The following is a 16520-nucleotide window of genomic DNA, read 5'->3' on the forward strand; positions in this document are numbered from 1 at the left end:
CACCTGGCACACAGTAGGTGCTTATTCAACAATTGTTGAGTAAACTAAAGAAGAAAAGGATATGTATGGGGAGGAAACATGCTATTTAAAGCCAAAGGGTCTTCTAAAGAGACGGGGGCCCTTTTGGCCTTTTGCCATGTTTCCATCTGTTAAGAGGTGAGTCTGAAGCTCACTCAGGGCAGGAACTGGAGAGAATTACCTTTTCCTGTAGAAGGTTTTTGGTTTTTTGCTCTCAAGAGAGAATAGTGACAACATGAATGAACTCCATCTATGGTGAGTGAAGGAAGCCAGACAGAAAAAGAGTACATACTATAGGACATTCAATTTATATGGAACTCTAGGGAATGTACACTAATGAGTAGTGATAGGAAGCAGATCAGTGGTTGCCTGGGAATGGGGTACAGGAGACAGGGGCAGGAGGGAAGGCGACAAAGGTGCATTCTTGGGGGCATTAGGTATGTACAGTAGCTTGATAAGGATGACAGTTTTGTGGGGATGAACATTATGTCAGAACTTATCAAATTATACTCTTTAAATTTGTGCAGCTTATTGTACGTCAACCATGTTTCTATAAAGCTGTTACAAAAGAGAAGGGGCTGCAGTGGGGGAAATTAGAGAAGAGGAATCACCATGTGTGTTGACGTTGGGGAACTTTTGGGGTATAATGTGTCTTGGGAAAAATACAGAGGGATAGAGCAGTGCGAAGAGTTTGCAGTTAAGGGCTACGATGGGCTCAGATTGTAGTAATTTGATGTGATGTAACTGCATTCTCCTCCAACATCCTCAATTAAGTGGACCATGTGCATGTGCATCAGATGCTGATGATGATGGTGAGTGTGCCTGTGTGTGTACCAAAGGGGAACTGAGGAAAAGGGCACTGTGGAATGTAACAGGCTGGCATGGACAGGATAGTGAGACACTAAAGAAACGGAACTAACTTGTCAGAAGTGGATACTTGGAACCAGAAGTGACCCTGAGAAATGCAGGACCTCCTCTGACCCTCTGGCATTTGCATACATCTTGGGGAAGGCTTTCGTTTCCTACAGGACATGAAATCAGGATTTATCACAAGTTTATTTAGGTCTCAAGGGCAGGCAGATCCCAGATGACATCTGGATGCTGTCCCCACACTCAGTGGCTTTTTATTGAATGTGTATAGAAATATTATTTTGATTTGTTGTCAGAAAAACAACTGCTGCTATATTGAGTACTGACAACAGGAGGTGTGATGATGGATGGGCTGTCATCGGGTGGGGCTCAGATCACCTTTCATCCCGCTGGCTTGTTTCACAACACCTGTGTTTTGGGGGCAAGTTATGCATTTAGCAGATGCTGGCTGATGGCTTGCTATGGGGCGGGCATTGTACCAGATGTCAAGATGAAAACAGTGAATGTAACTCAGGCCTTTCCCAAAGAGCTCAGAGTGCAGAATAGGACACAGACAAGTAAGATACCGTCATAGGGGAAAGGTTGTACTGCAGGGGTTGGAAACTATGGCCCACAGGCCAAATCTGGCCCTTTGCCTGCTAGTATGAAGTTTTACTGGAACACAATTATACTTATCTACTGATGTGACGCCTTTCAACAATAGCAGCGTTCAGTAGTTAAGACAGGCTGTGTGGCCTCCAAAGCCTACATTACTTATGATCTGATCCTTCAAGGAAAAAGTTTGCTGACTTCTGCTCTAATAGAAGACCAGATGGAGCAAGAAACTATGACTGAAGCAATAAGCTTAGGAATTACTGACCCTGCTTGCTATGAAATCCAGCTCTCAGTGTTCCAAGCTAATGGGCTCAGTGAGGAGTGAAAGTCTTCCTCGCACTGGCTTTGTGGTTCAGTGAGAAGCAGAATGGACCTCTGAGCAGCCTCCCTCTCCCCAGGAGGAAGGGTCATATAGATGCCCATGGCTCCTCATCAGATTTCTAAGGCAGCAGTTCTCTGAGCACCTGGGTGACACCGTCTCTGCCAAGGTGGCCTCCCGGAGATTCAGCAGGGCTGAGGGACCTGGCCAGGGACGCTGGCAGAGAGTGGAGACAGAGGAGCACCTTCTGTCATCCTCTCAAGTCCCAAGGGGGTCTCAAACCAAAGAAGAGAGTCAAGTGATAATTAAATAAAGGTATTTAATTAGCATTCATTCACAGACTCCAGTGAAAATCTGTCCAGATTTTGTAAAGCGGTATTAAATATTAACCTCTAATGATTCACTATAGGCTAAAGCCTGGTTAAAAATTGGCTTTGAAAATTATTTCTTTGCAATTTATTCATTAATTAAAAATGTATCAAGTATCTACTATGTGCCAGGTGCTGTTCAAAACCAATGTGGTCCCTGCTCTCAAGAGGCTTCTAGGCCCAGGATGGGAGACAGGCAGTGACAGGCAGGCAGGCACGTGCGGTCCCTCCCTGTTACGGTTACATAGTTACAAAGTCACCTCCGATGTCCAGAAGCTAATATGAACTGCTGCTCCTAGGTGGAATTTAGGGTTAGCTTCCTGCGAGCCTCATCAACCGGTGAACCAATCAATACATGACCATCAATCACTAGACAACTTTGTTTTGTTTTCTGTGTGTTTCTGTTTAAACATATCTTTAATGTGAAAAATGTGGCATCAAATCAACCACAAAAAGCACACTTGTTTACAGTATCAGAGCTGAGATAAGAAAGCGGAGCGTGGTCTCTTTTGACCTCAGTTGGAAATGTGCGTGTCGGGCGACTTGGGTCTTTTTGCTGTTCTGCACTTGTCGGCAAATGACCGTGAAAGTACCATAAGTATTTTGGGTTACAAATCAATTTTAGCATGTAGGTGAATTTCCAAATACAGAATGAGTGAATAATGAGGATCAACTGTGGCTCAAAGCAGAGAGAATGATTTCTGTACAGTTCCTGAGGGGGAAGACACTTGAGGAAGGCCGCATGGTGCGAGTGGAGGCAGCCAGAAGGAGACAGAGAGGAGAAAGGTCGGAGGGAGAGCCAACTAGGGGGATGCTGCATGCCGAGTGCATTACAAGGAGGCAAGCAGTTGGGGCAATGACTGTCACCTGGGTGAATGACAATGTGGCTTAGATCGAGTCTGTGCTGTGGAATTGTAAGAAATGCGTATTGGAGATGGACCTGCTAAGACTAGCTGATGTGTTTTTTCAGTAGCTAGACAATGTATGTTTTTAGTATTTGCAAAATATTTACTTTTTGAGCTAGAGATGGTTAATTTTCAGACATTCAGAGTAAAATAGCAAACAGTAATCACCCGCCCACAGATGCCCTTTGGCAGCTGCTAGGGGAACAGCTCGTTTGTGGGCGTCCAGTGAAGGACGCTCAGATGGACATTAGTTGGGCTCCACAAGCGTCTTCTCATGTCCTTCTTGCACTACTGTACCCCCCGGTCCTCCCGTCTTTACAGATTTCAAAAGCAGCCCCAGACACAAAGAATTCAAGTGAATGTAGAACAGAGATGAAACTGACCCTCTGGACATGGACTGTCTGCTCACCTGATGAAAGCAAGGTCCTGCCTGGAATGGAATTTTAAAGAAACTTTATGGAAGCTCTGCTGGGTGCAGATTTTTATTTTTGTTTTATTTTATTTTTTTGATTGGATGAGTCAGGTTTATTACAATTTAGAAAAATGGTAAATCATCTCAAAAATACTACCTACATCAGCCCTACCGTGGGACAAAGTTTTCCAGAACCTAGAAAGCCTCGGGTCACTGGATCATGTCATAATCAGTGATGTCATTGCTGGGGAAATTCTCAAGTTGCCCTCTGGTTTAAGCCTTTCAGGCCTTGAAGCCAGTGGGATCGAGGAACTTCCTGAGAGCAAGATGGCTCTTGACAGCACAGGGGTCCCGCAGGCAGCGGTCACAGGGGATGGGACTAACAAGAAGAAGGATGAACAGGCCCCCATGAACACACAGGCCCTCCAGACCGCCTCCCTGAAGGATGGCCCAGCGAAGCGTGCAGTGTGGGTCCATCATACCTGTTCGGAACGAAAAGAACCCACTAAGGCCACAGATGTCAAGGAGAAGCCCAAGGTAAAGGTGACAAAGGCAGTGGTCGTGGACCTTGGCACTGGCTACTGTAAATGTGGCTTTTCTGGGCTGCCAAAGCCCAGCCACAACATCTCGTCAACAGTGGGCAAGCCCTACATGGAGACCGCCAAAACAGGGGACAATCGCAAAGAGACATACGTGGGGCAGGAGCTTGTCAATCCAGAGGTTCGCCTTAAGCTATTCAATCCTCTGCGGCACGGCATCATCGTGGACTGGGATTCAGTGCAGGCGATCTGGGAGTATCTCTTCCACCAAGAGATGAAGATCGCCCCAGAGGAACATGCGGTCTTAGTTTCGGACCCACCCCTGAGCCCGCACACCAACAGAGAGAGGTACGCTGAGATGCTGTTTGAGACCTTCCGCACGCCTGCAATGCACATCGCCTACCAGTCCCGCCTGTCCATGTACTCCTATGGCAGGACCTCCGGCCTGGTCGTGGAGGTCGGCCATGGTGTGTCCTACGTGGTCCCCATCTACGAAGGTTATCCTTTGCCTAGCATCACGGGACGGCTGGACTACGCGGGCTCTGACCTGACAGCCTACTTGATGGGCTTGATGAACGATTCGGGAAAACACTTCACCAAGAACCAGATGGGCATCGTGGAGGACATCAAGAAGACATGCTGCTTTGTGGCCCTGGACCCCATTGAAGAGAAGAAAGCCCCAGCTTCTGTGCATACGGTCCAGTACACTCTGCCAGATGGGCAGGAGATAAACCTGGGCCAGGAGAGGTTCCTCTGTTCAGAGATGTTCTTCAAGCCGTCTCTGATCAGGTCCATGCAGCTGGGCCTCCACACCCAGACGGTGTCCTGCCTCAACAAGTGTGATGTCGCCCTCAAACGGGACATCATGGGGAACATCCTGCTCTGTGGGGGGAGCACTATGCTCAGCGGTTTCCCTAACCGTTTGCAGAAGGAGCTGAGCAGCTTGTGTCCCAACGACAACCCCCAGGTAATTGTGTTGCCTGAAAGAGACACTGCAGTGTGGACAGGCGGCTCCATCCTGGCATCGCTGCGGGGCTTTCAACCACTGTGGGTCCACCGCTTTGAGTACGAGGAACATGGGCCTTTCTTCCTCTACAGAAGGTGCTTCTGAACTCTGGTGAAGTGTGGGTGCTGTGGCTGCCCTGTGCCTGCTCTGCTGGGTGAGCACCCTCCCTGCACACAGGGAGCTGAGCAGGCACGTTCACTCGGGCAGTATTAAACAATCTGTTCTCCTCCACGGTGTGTTCCTCTACTTCCTGACTTAATGAGAACATACAAGCAGCTCTGCCTTAAAATATACCTTTGCCAACACTAAAGCGGAGGTAGGGGGTGGACGACAGAAGAAAAAGACATGCATCACATGTTAACTGCCTAAACATTCTCAGGGGAAACTCACTCTAAAATTATGCTGTCTCTTATTTTGTGTATTTCTCACTTGAGGAACTATTGTATTGTTAAAATCTGCTTGGAAGGGGAGTATGATGATAGATTATATGCTGTAGTGATGTGTAAGAAGACCCCTTTTAATGAACACCAATAGGAAGTGTGCTGTCATGGTTCAATCTCCCACGGAGCACCTGAATACCAGTGTCTGGCTCCAGGAGGTGATGACAAGAGTTGTTAGCATTATCCTGTAGGCTTCTATCTCTTACACAGGAGCCCCAAAGTCTTCCTGTGGTCCAGAGTCTCCTGAACACCTCTGACCCCTGCCATGCAAAGGCACACACATTCAAGCCCTCACAGCAGAGTGGTGGCATCTCTACCGTCCCTAGGGAGAAGCCCTACAGAACTACCTTCATAGCCTTCAGGTTTACGTAGACGGCGCTAGAAGACCTATGTATATGGCAGACCCTGGATCCAGGCCTGGTGAGTAAGCAGGCCGGCTGGCACCGGCGGCTGGAGTAGGAAAGCAGAGGCGGCCACAGAAAGGCAGCTGGAGTTCCTGCAGTTTGGCAAGGATGACTCAGCCTTACCTTGGAGTATCAGAGATCAGCTAGGAGTTGGGGACAATAACATGAGAAAGGGGTATATACCGTTCATCTCAGTTTCTGCTCAAACCACTCAAATGATAACACGCTGTGAACATTCACTGGTGGGAGGATTGAAGTTTGGTTCATTCTTAACCTCTTTGGCAGGGTGATGAAGCCTATGTACCCTCCTACAAATACTATTTTAAAATTCATAAAATAAAATACATAGGATTACACAGGAAAACAATCGTACAAAAAATACTACCTTCAGATCCATTAAGGGTCTATGAACCCAAGTCATGAACCCCCCAAAGGGGAGGGTCTTCATGAAGGGGAAGCATGGGAGGCGGCTATGGAGGATGGGAATCTCCAGGCCATCCTAGGCCTAAACATTTATACCGTATTTTAAAATGAAAAATACCAATATAAGGCTAAACAACTGTGTAGTTTTTTTCAAAGCACTTTTATGAATTTCCTCACCTGATCCTTACACATCACCCTTGCATAAAAAAAATCCTCCCCCAAAAATGAATATTTTTAACAAGTATTTGGAAGTCATTTTAGTCTAGTGGTTCTCAAATGGGTGAAATTTGGACCCCCAGGGTACATTGGCAATGTTTGAAGATATTTTTGGTTGTCATAATGGGAGTGGGGGTTAGGATTAGGGTTAGGGCTAGGGCTAGGGCTAGGTTTATGGAGCAGAGAGAACGTAGGAATCTAGAACAGGTATTTTTTGTTGCCAAACTTATGCACAGCATAAGTTCTGGCTCGTCTATAGCATCTTAGATATTGATGGTTATCTAGCTTCTAAGATGTTCACGCTTATCCAGTTACTAATCAACATGACTGACAAAGTAGGATAACCAAAGGCTCCCCGGTGCTTATCCAGTGCTGCTAGTGGAGCACAGAGGTTTATGGGCCAGCAAGCTGGCGTAGGCATAGCCAATTTTACTTCCCAAACTTGCAGTTACCTTAAATTACTAAAAATTGTCTGTTTACTTATTTATTCATATTTATTGATTTTAGTGAGAGAGGAGTGAGTGGGAGAGAAAGATGGGGTGGAGGGTGGTGTGGAGAGCGGGGGAGAGAAAGAGAGAGATATCAATTTGTTTCACTTATTTATGGATTCATTAGTTGATTCTTATATGTGCCCTGAACAGGGATTGAACCCACAACCATTGCGTGTCAGGATGAAGCTCTAACCATTTGAGGTACATGGCCAAGGTCTGGGTACAGATTTAGGAAAAAGTCATAATTGCTTCTCTTAGAAAATTAAAAGGAAGAAGAGTTTCCTTGTTAAGGAATTGTTTGGCATATAGCTGGCCGCATGGCTAAGTTGGTTGGAGCACTGTCCTGTGCACCCAAAGGCTGTGGGTTTCATCCCTGGTCAAGGTGTGTATGGGAGGCAACTGCTCAATGTTTCTCACACAAAGTTTCTCTTTCCCTCTCTAGAACCAGTCAACATATCTTTGGCTGAGGATTACAAAAATTATTTGGCATAAATATACATGAATTTGAATTCCAATCCTTCTAGTCACAAAGCTATTCAACCCTCAGTGCCTTGTGATACCTCGGTTCCTTGTCTATAGGACAGAGGTGACCACATCCCTTTTTGGGAGCCCAGGGTCATAATGAGCTAAGGTGCGATCAGATTTCTAGATAGTATAGTTAGTTATTTTCACATTTCCCTTTCTCTATTTTTTCATTCATGGTTCCTATTCTTTTCCCATAATCATTTTAAACATAATTATTTTACAGTCTATTAATCCATAGGTTTTTCTTCCTTTTCTTTTGAGCTCCACTACGGACTTCCATGGGGGAGGGGGGTTATTGTTCACCCACTGTTTCTAACTCTTGCAGAAAGGGCATCGACCCCGCGTGGCCCACCAGGATGCAGCCCCCACCCCAGTCTAGCACAGAGGACCTTAACCTTCCTCCCTGCCCCCGAGCCACAGAGTCACAGCAGGTTTCTGTCCCACCCCCTCACTCTGCAGGAGGAACGGGCCTGAAGTGGAAAGGACACTTTCACAGTGTTGTGCTGAGTCATCTCAGAGCTGGATGCAACAGGAAAAATCAGTAACATAATCCCAATTTACTTAAAATTTTTGATATTTTGTTTATAATGAATTTGTGTGCTCATTTTTATTAAAAAAACCCTGCATTAAAAGGTACTCCATTGTGAGGGCTGAGACTCTGGCACTCCCTTAAAGGGTGCGCCCGAGGAGCCTCATTCACCTCATGGGAGCCCCAGCGCCCTCTCCCCTCCCCCTGCAGCGTCGTCCGCTCTGAGTCTACCCGGCCCAGAACCTCGCCAGCCTTCTCCACAGGCCGCTCCTCCTGCTCGGAGTCAGCCTCTACGGTTGGTGTCTTGAAGACTGACCCAGGCTCTGCCCACGCCACCTGTGCTTGTGTGTTCTGAGGTAGACATGCGCTCAGTGCGGTCTTGCAGTAGCATTCTGAACATGCACATTTTTGTCCCTCACATCACAAGCACCCAGCCTCACAGAGCACCATGCGGACAGCTGTGGCCTGAAAGTTTGCCCCAGAGTTGGCATCGGCCTTTCGGACAAACCTGTTTTGGGCAGTTTTGGTGAGGGGAGCTAACAACCCACTCCCGTTCTTGCCTGGATGCAGCAGGCGTGGATATGGGTCAGGCAACTTAGCTCCAGCACATCGGATGCTCTTTCAGTGAGTGACGGGGGCGGGGTGAGTGGAGTTCCTGTTCATGGCATGGGAAGTGGGGCGTGAGAACCAGGCTCTTCCCTCTGTAGTAGTCCCTGCTGTCTCCCCTCTTCAGTTTTATTTGTTACCCACTCATTTTTCTCCCTGTATCCTCTGGCCTCCTGCCCATTCTTTGATCCCCAATATCAATCTAGTAAATTCTTATTTTATTCCACTTAATAGAGCTGATGTTTTCTGTTGCCTGTAGCCATGGATCCAGACAGATTTTGTACTAGAAATAATTAGAGGTTCTGAAGTGTAAAGTCCTCTTATGCTCATAGGTAATTTTTTCACTTCATCTCACCTTACACATTCAACCAGATCCTAAACTTGTTTGGGTGACAATTCTGCAAGTCATGGTGTTATTTGCGTGGCATCACATGCTTTGCAGAGCATCCAGAAATATCGATAAATTTAATCCCAAAGCCCAAACCAGAAACGGTTTTACTAGCAGAAAATATGTCTATGTTTCATGTACACTCCAGAAATATTGCAAAGTCAAACCTACTTGTCCACCAAAAAGCCAAGCCACAGACCTTCAAAAATCAGCTATTTAAATCTTATCTTTTTATAAGATAAAGATTTATCTTATCTTATAAAAAGGGGGGGGCAGGGAAAGGGAAGGGAAGGGGAAAGTCAAGGAACATATAGCAAGGACTCATGGACAAAACCAAAGGGGAAGAGCTGAGGGAGGGAAGGTGGGAGGGGGCAAGGGAAAGAGGTGGGGGGAAGGCAGAGACAAATGTATTTAAAAAGTAAATAAATTAATTAAAAAAAAAAGAAATAGCAAAAAAAAATAAATAAATCTTATCTTTAATGATGATTCATCATGTATCCATTTGCTTTGTCATCTCTGAGGACTTGCTTGCAGGCAAGCAAACAGCAGATGACAATATTTAGGGACATCTACCTATTCCCTCCAATTTTCCCAGGAGTGCGAAGAGACTGTCCTCATGAGATTTCAGCAGTGAGATATCCTGGGCTGCCTTGTGGACCACCAGCAGGGTTCTCTGGAAGCAAAGCTAGGAGCCCATCAACACTCTTGGGAGCAATGACTACCTTCCACTAACATCGCTACTGGGTGTTTCCATCGACTTCTTTGATGGTTAGTCCATAACACATGAAAACCAGACTTTAGAAAAATACTCCTTTCATTCTCAAGGAACTGCCTTTAGAGAATGGCAACACATTATACTCTTTGCTAAGAGGGATAATCAGTTAAATTAAATGCCTACTATGTGCTAGACACTGTGCTCCAGGCACTTTACTGACCTCACCCAGTTTGTCCTTCATAGTGACTCTATAGCCTAGGGATTATTTTCCCCCTTAAAAAGTGAGGAAACTGAGGCACAGAAAAATTAAATGTCTCCCCAAGGTTATACACGTGGAAAATGAATGACTGGAGATCTGCACTCAGGAGGCCTTGCACTGGACTGGCAGTTAGATTAGACTATTTCCCCTTGAAAGGCTGCATGAGACCAAGAGCCTGTCCCTTTCAGTGCAGCCCCTTGGGGCAGCTCCTGGCCATAAGACTGAGTCTCTGATGGAATGAAGTAGAGAGCTGCTCCCTTTGTATCCATTGAGAAAGCACATCTTTTCAGTTTGAGATTTTTCTAAAATCCTACAGTAAGTGTGGCAACACCCTGGCTGGGTGGATTAGTTGATTTGGAGCATTGTCCTATGCATCAAAAGGTTGCAGGTTCGATCCCTGGTCAGGGCATGTACCTAGCTTGTGGGTTTTATCCTCAGCTGGAGTGTGTACAAGAGGCAACCAATTGATGTTTCTCACTCTCTACCCCCTACACTTCTCTCTCCTTTCTCCTTTCCTCTCTCTCTCTCTAAAATCAATAAACATCCTCAGTTGAGGATTTAAAAAAAAAGCTTGGCAACACTAGGAAATGACGGTATGATGGAGCATTGTTCTCTCTAAGGCACAGGGAAGGGATGTGAACCAACTACAAGAACGCCCTGTGACAGAGGCAGCCAGGACAAACATTGAGCACTGCAAACGTGCAGCAGGTGTGTCCAGCCAGAAAAGCCACCCCTGTCAAGTGACAACAGGAAGAGCTTCTGAGCTGTGGGGAAGGGCACAGCTGGCTGGACGTGTGCATCCCCGGGGGCTTCTGCAGCCTCTAGTCCAGGCTGCTCCACCCAAGCCCCCTCCCTGTGGTCCTTACAGGCATCCATGCAGCAGAGGTATTTGTGTTGGGATTTAGTGGGGAAAGTTGCCCTAGATTCAGGACTATCAGCTGATATCAGAACTAGAAGGCACAATTTTACTCTGAAAAATCCAAACACGGTAAAGCTATTGGGCCGGTTGTAACTGTACATTGAGAGCTGAGCTTCTCTGGTTTTGGTTTAGGAGGCAGAGGAGTAGAGAGGTAAAGAGGCCTGCTTTGTGATCAGACTTCCTGCCCGTGAGTCCGCGTGACCCTGGGCAAGTTCCTGAATCTCTCTGAACCTCATTGCTCTCACCTGTGAAATGGGGCCAGTGCAGCACCTCCCTTACAGGGTTGTTGTGAAATTAGAGAGGCGATTATACATGTAAAGTATGGAAAACGGTGTCTGGGATGAAATAACTGCAGCCACCCTGTTGGGGCCACGAGCACTTCAGCACAGCTCTGGGAAAGAGGCAGACTTAGCGTGACCGTGGTAGGGCAGTGGGCTGGAGGAGGAGGCACGACATACTGATGGCAGACGAGGGGGAGTGGACAGAGCCAAGCCAACCCAGGGCAGATCAAGGCCTGGCTGAGAGTGTCCACTCCCCCTGGGGCCCGAGGAAGCAGCCCCTGTGGAGACGGCGGACCTGCTGCTTTCGAGTCATGTATTGTATTTAACTGTGTTCGCTCGGTCGGTCTCAGGGAGCAGCCCCTCATGCCCCTCCTCTGATCGTTAGCACGTCTCAGGGCTTCACCGCTGAGCCCCCTTTCTTTTCTGTCTTCGCTCACCTCTTTGGGCATCTCAAAGGCTCAGGGATATAAATTCCATCTGAACGAAGATGATATCCAGGCTTTTATCTCCAGACCAGACGCTCCCTGCTATCCAGGTCTCCTGCTCCCTATCTCTGTCCCAAACTCTGCATGGTCAAAACCGAGTCCCTGATACTTCTCCTCGCCCATGCCGCTTCTCTAGCGAGCCCGCCTGTCTCATAACTGGGCCACCCTCTCCTTCCAGTTGTTTAGGACAAAAGCCTTGAAGTCGATTTTTGTTACCCTCCCTCTCTCTCGTACACACACACACACCTCACACAATTGGTTAGCAACTCCTGCTGCCATTACCGTCCAAACGTGTCCAGCGTCTGTCTGCTCCTCTCTGCTGGCCCTGCTGGCGCTCAGGCCCATGTCCCCGCACCCCTTGCCTGGGTCACCGCAGCACCCTCCCCACTGGTCTGCTGTCTCCCTTCTCCTTAATCCCCTCCCACCTTCTCTTCTCTAAAACCACCAAAGTATTTCATTTCTGGTCTTATTCAGAGCAAAACAACTTACCCCTGTGTGCCTACGGCCTCACCTCCCTTGTCTCCCCTTCATCCTGGCTCTCTCTGCTCCAGGCAGATGGGTTCCCACCAGCCCTATCTCACACCCCTGCCTCAGGGCCTTTGCACTTGTTATTTACCCCGATTGGAGGACTCCTCCCAGATACCAGCCTGGCTCACTCGTCACTTCCTTTGGTTCTTTACTGAAATGTCATTTCATCTGGAGGCCTTCCCTGGCCCCTGTATAGAGTTACAGACCCCCACTTCTCTCTCTGCTTTATTTTTTTTCCTTTGTACCAACCACCTGCTACTATGCTATTTATTTATTTTTTTTGTTCATTTTCTCTTTCTCCCTCTGGAATACAATCTCCAAGACGACAGATATTTTTTAACTGTCTCTGTTGCTGCTGTATCCCCCATGCCTAGAAAAGAGCGCAGCCTGTGATAGGTGTTTATTAGACATCAGTGGAATGAATGAGTGACTCAGTGACTGAAGAAGAGGCGCATCCACCCGAACCCTCCTTCTCCTCCAGGGGTCCCGTTCCGCCTGCAGAGCCCTCGCGGAGGGATCCCAGGCAGTTTCAAGACAGCTGCGGAAGGTCTGAGCCTATCGTGAGATGCCTGCCAACGCTGTTAGAATATACAAGAAAGGCCCTGAATTAAACATATGTAGGAGAACTGTAGTTTACAGTCTCATCACTTGAAAATACAGGTTCTGAGATTCCTTTGAAAAGCGAGCGGGGAGCAGATGATGAAACACATTTCTTACACGGATTCCTTACATGACTCACTGGCTACGGTTTCGTCAGTTCCATTCCCCGGGTTAGTGCTGAAGCCGTGATGAGCCCCTCGTGAGACCCCGAGGGGAGTATGTTGGCTGCCCGGTGTTGGTGACTGACAGACAACTGCGATAGGAAATAAATCAGCTATTTGCACTGTCCGACTGACTGCCGTTGCAACCCTGAAATGTGTAGCTTTCTCAGTCATTGCTATATTGGTCGCTTCTGTAGCAAACCTCATCTATTTCAAATGCCTTTATTAAAATTTAAGAAAACAGCTAAACAGACTTAGCAGCTTGGAAAACATTGGGCAAGAAACAATATTAACATTTATCAATATTTTCTATATTCATTCTAAGAATAAAATTCTCAGGCAGAAAAGAATGACCATCATAATTATATTCAAATGCAACCAATTTGAAACCATGCTTTCAATAATGAAAGTCTGGTCTATGGCAAATTTATAACAACATATGTAATCAAATGTTAAAATGGTGGTTGAATTGTAAAATAACCTTTTAACTGTTTATCCAAATGGTCAGCTATTTTATATTAACCAAATAAAACACCTCTAATTGAGGTTAATAATGAAAATCTTCCATTTCTGGATCATTATAAAAGCCAGAATTCTATTTTTATCCAATGATGATATTAAATCTTTAAAAATTCAGTTGTTTAATTTAGCAGGCCTATGTTTCCCACTGGCTTCTTCACAACAGAAAATCTGACCACCAAAAATAAGAGTCAGCTGTGCTAATATATTTACATAAATAATTAAAAATTCTACAGCAGAGTAGGCAATAAAATGTATTGCCACCATAAACTTCCAATGAAAGAACATCACTTTAATTAAAAATTACAAGGACACGACTGTAAATAATTCATTTATATTTTAAGCTCTGTGTGTGTTGACTCAAGAAAGAAATAACTCATGAAAAAAACAACAACAACAAAACCAGAAATGATCTCACCCCAAATCCTATTATTGAGGTCAGTTACCACATTTAATTAAGATGAGATGTTAATAATATATTTGAGTAGAGAGAGGCTCTTCTCTTAATTTCCCCAGGTAGAAGTGTTATTATTTGGCCTTTAACTTCTGATTAAAATTTAAAAGGTGGGTTATGTTAAATTAAATTAATTGGGGTGACATTGTTTCATAAAACCATACAGGTTTCAAGTGTACAACTCAATAAAACAGTGTCTGTACACTGCATAGTGCGCTCATTGTCCGAAGCCAAGTCTCCTTTGGTCCCTATTTATTCCCCCTTTGCCCACCTCTACCTTTCCCCATCCCCTTTCCCTCTGGCTATCATTATACTGTTTTCTGTGTCTCTGTGTCAAATGTGTGTGCGTGCGCATGCGTATTTTCTTTTTGCTTAATTCCTTCACCCTTTTTATCCAGCCCCACAAATCCTCCTCCCCTCTGTCAGTCTGTTCTATGTATCCATGCTTCTGTTTCTATTTGTTTGTTAAATTATTTTGTTCATTCGATTCCACATATAAGTGAAAAAAAAATCCATGATGATCCTAGCTCAGTAACAAAACAAGCAAAACCAAAAAAAAGGTGGGAGTCATCCCAAATTAAACTCTTAAATCTGGTTTTGAAATCTCTCTCTGTTTTTTCAAAGCAGGAGTTTGAAATCCTCCTTTTCCCTCCCAATAAATGGCAAGCTGCTATACCTCTGTGTTTCTGAGAATGCTAATGATGGCAAAATCTAAATTTTCAAGTGAACTGATTTTTGCCATCTATTTCCAGAGGTCTTAGAAGATACAGCATAATATGTCCCATAGTCAGCCTATGATTTTTGCTCAATTTCCTATCATTTTTTTGTAATGTCCTCAAATGGACTTCAACATTAGATTAAACAAGGCGTTAAAGAAAAGGGCTTGATGACTCACAGGAAGACAAGCAAAAGCCAAAATTGGGCATTTTAAAAAATCCTTCGGGGCTGAATTTTGATCACTGCCCGTTGCAATCCATACTAGCGTGCGCCCATGCATGACTTCTCCCCCAGAGCCAGAAAGCCTCCATGTCCGAGGGGGAGGACCAGGAAATGACTTCAAAACCCTGACGAAATCAGGACAAAGTGGGCTGCAGTCTTCAGAGAGATGGGGATCTAATTTGGATCTGATTCAGATATTCTGCGTCAAAGAATAGGCTCAATTTGGATCAAGGCTTCCTAGGAAGAGCTGGCTGATGGAGATGGCCCTTTAAGGTGCCTTTCGTGGACCTGGGAGTCCAGCAAGAGGCCTGACTGTCCTGCTCAGGCCTGCCTCCTAGAATTGGTTTAAAATAGGGACACATGCAAATGTTTTCATGGTTGGTAGACATTAGTCAATGTTCGAAGATGAAAAATCATAGTAATAACAATAAACTGAGTCTGTCTGTGCGCAAACATGTTTGCACACAGACACCCGCAGCCCAGCTGCCGTTTACCCACATCACACCTACTTACTGAGAGCTCCCAAGGCTGGGTCGCGGGCTGGGCTAGGGCTCTAAGGCCTTTGAACCTCTAAGGATGTTCTCAGTTTCTGATGGTCTCATCCCAAGCCATATCAAACATACTGAAATGTACCCACATTGCAAATACGTTTTCTTTCTTTTGAAGTGGTTAAACAGATTTTTTTTTTCTATTTTTGCTTTTGGAATTTTTTGGCTACGAGGAATATTTCATTAATACTTCCCTATGATTTCCCTAGTACATATCGAGACTTTCTTGCAATGCAAGTTTTCCAAATGGTTTGCAAATGTAAAGACATTTTCACAGATGTTAAATTTACCTGCTACAGTTGTCATGGTGCTATGGGCAGTCGATATTTATTCATTTCAATTTTGCTGCTTTCAAATTTCGGAGACAATAGATTATGTGTTCAGGTCCCTGACGGTTCTGTAGGCCCCTGGCAAGTTTGAAGGTCTCAGTGCTGGGTCTAAAATGCTTACTTAATTAAATGGTACCGATGAGGCCCCAGCGCTTAATCAGGGAAGGTAAACATGGTTGTTATTCTCAGAGAGCCTGGAATTTAGCAGGAAGATGGACAATGAAGTCAGGAATAACAGGAGAGTGTTATGAGGGTTATACTAGGTGTTCGGAAAGCCCTGGGAGCAGAGTCTGAAGGTTGGAGTGCCCTGTCTGTGGAGGTCATGCCTCATCCAACATCGGAGGATATGCAGGGTGGGTGCCGCGGTGGTGAATGAAGCATCAGGCCTTCTCACCGCAGCCTCTGCACACCTCACTCGCATGGTTTCCTCCCATAAACTGAGGCTCAGAGAGACTGCACTTTATCAGTAAAAAGGCAGACTGAGGATTTCTCATTTGCAGGCTGGTTGTGAGAATTAAATGACTTCAGCAACAGTGTTTTGGCAAACTGTTACCTAAAAATGTTAGGCATAGTACTTGCAACATTATCTTCATCCTGTTCAAAGTATATTTCTCCGAGGGCTGTGAACATCTTTGCTTAGTTTGTTCTGGACCCAGTTCCCAGAAGACAGAGACCTGCACAAACGCATGAGGGTAGCAGGGTTCCAGGGGAATTCAGGAGTCTGGGGACC

At 45.7% G+C, this 16520-nt stretch overlaps 2 protein-coding genes across 4 annotated transcripts in view; one reads left to right on the plus strand and one right to left on the minus strand.

Moving 5' to 3' along the window:
* Positions 1-16520, minus strand: part of CDH13 (cadherin 13) — a 983248-nt gene that overhangs the window by 67393 nt on the left and 899335 nt on the right. The window lies entirely within an intron of this gene.
* On the plus strand, positions 3814-5136 carry LOC129075157 (actin-like protein 7A). Its single transcript, XM_054579131.1, has one exon. The coding sequence runs from the start codon at positions 3814-3816 to the stop codon at positions 5134-5136; it is 1323 nt and encodes a 440-aa protein (XP_054435106.1).

The sequence above is a fragment of the Pteronotus mesoamericanus genome, unplaced genomic scaffold (assembly GCF_021234165.1).
Source record: "Pteronotus mesoamericanus isolate MK-2021 breed Mesoamerican mustached bat unplaced genomic scaffold, CSHL_Meso_final contig_52, whole genome shotgun sequence".
Taxonomy (NCBI): domain Eukaryota; kingdom Metazoa; phylum Chordata; class Mammalia; order Chiroptera; family Mormoopidae; genus Pteronotus; species Pteronotus mesoamericanus.

Bases quoted from the DNA above. Each gene is read 5' to 3' on its own strand.
- LOC129075157 (XM_054579131.1), top strand. From the start codon at position 3,814: ATGGCTCTTGACAGCACAGGGGTCCCGCAGGCAGCGGTCACAGGGGAT.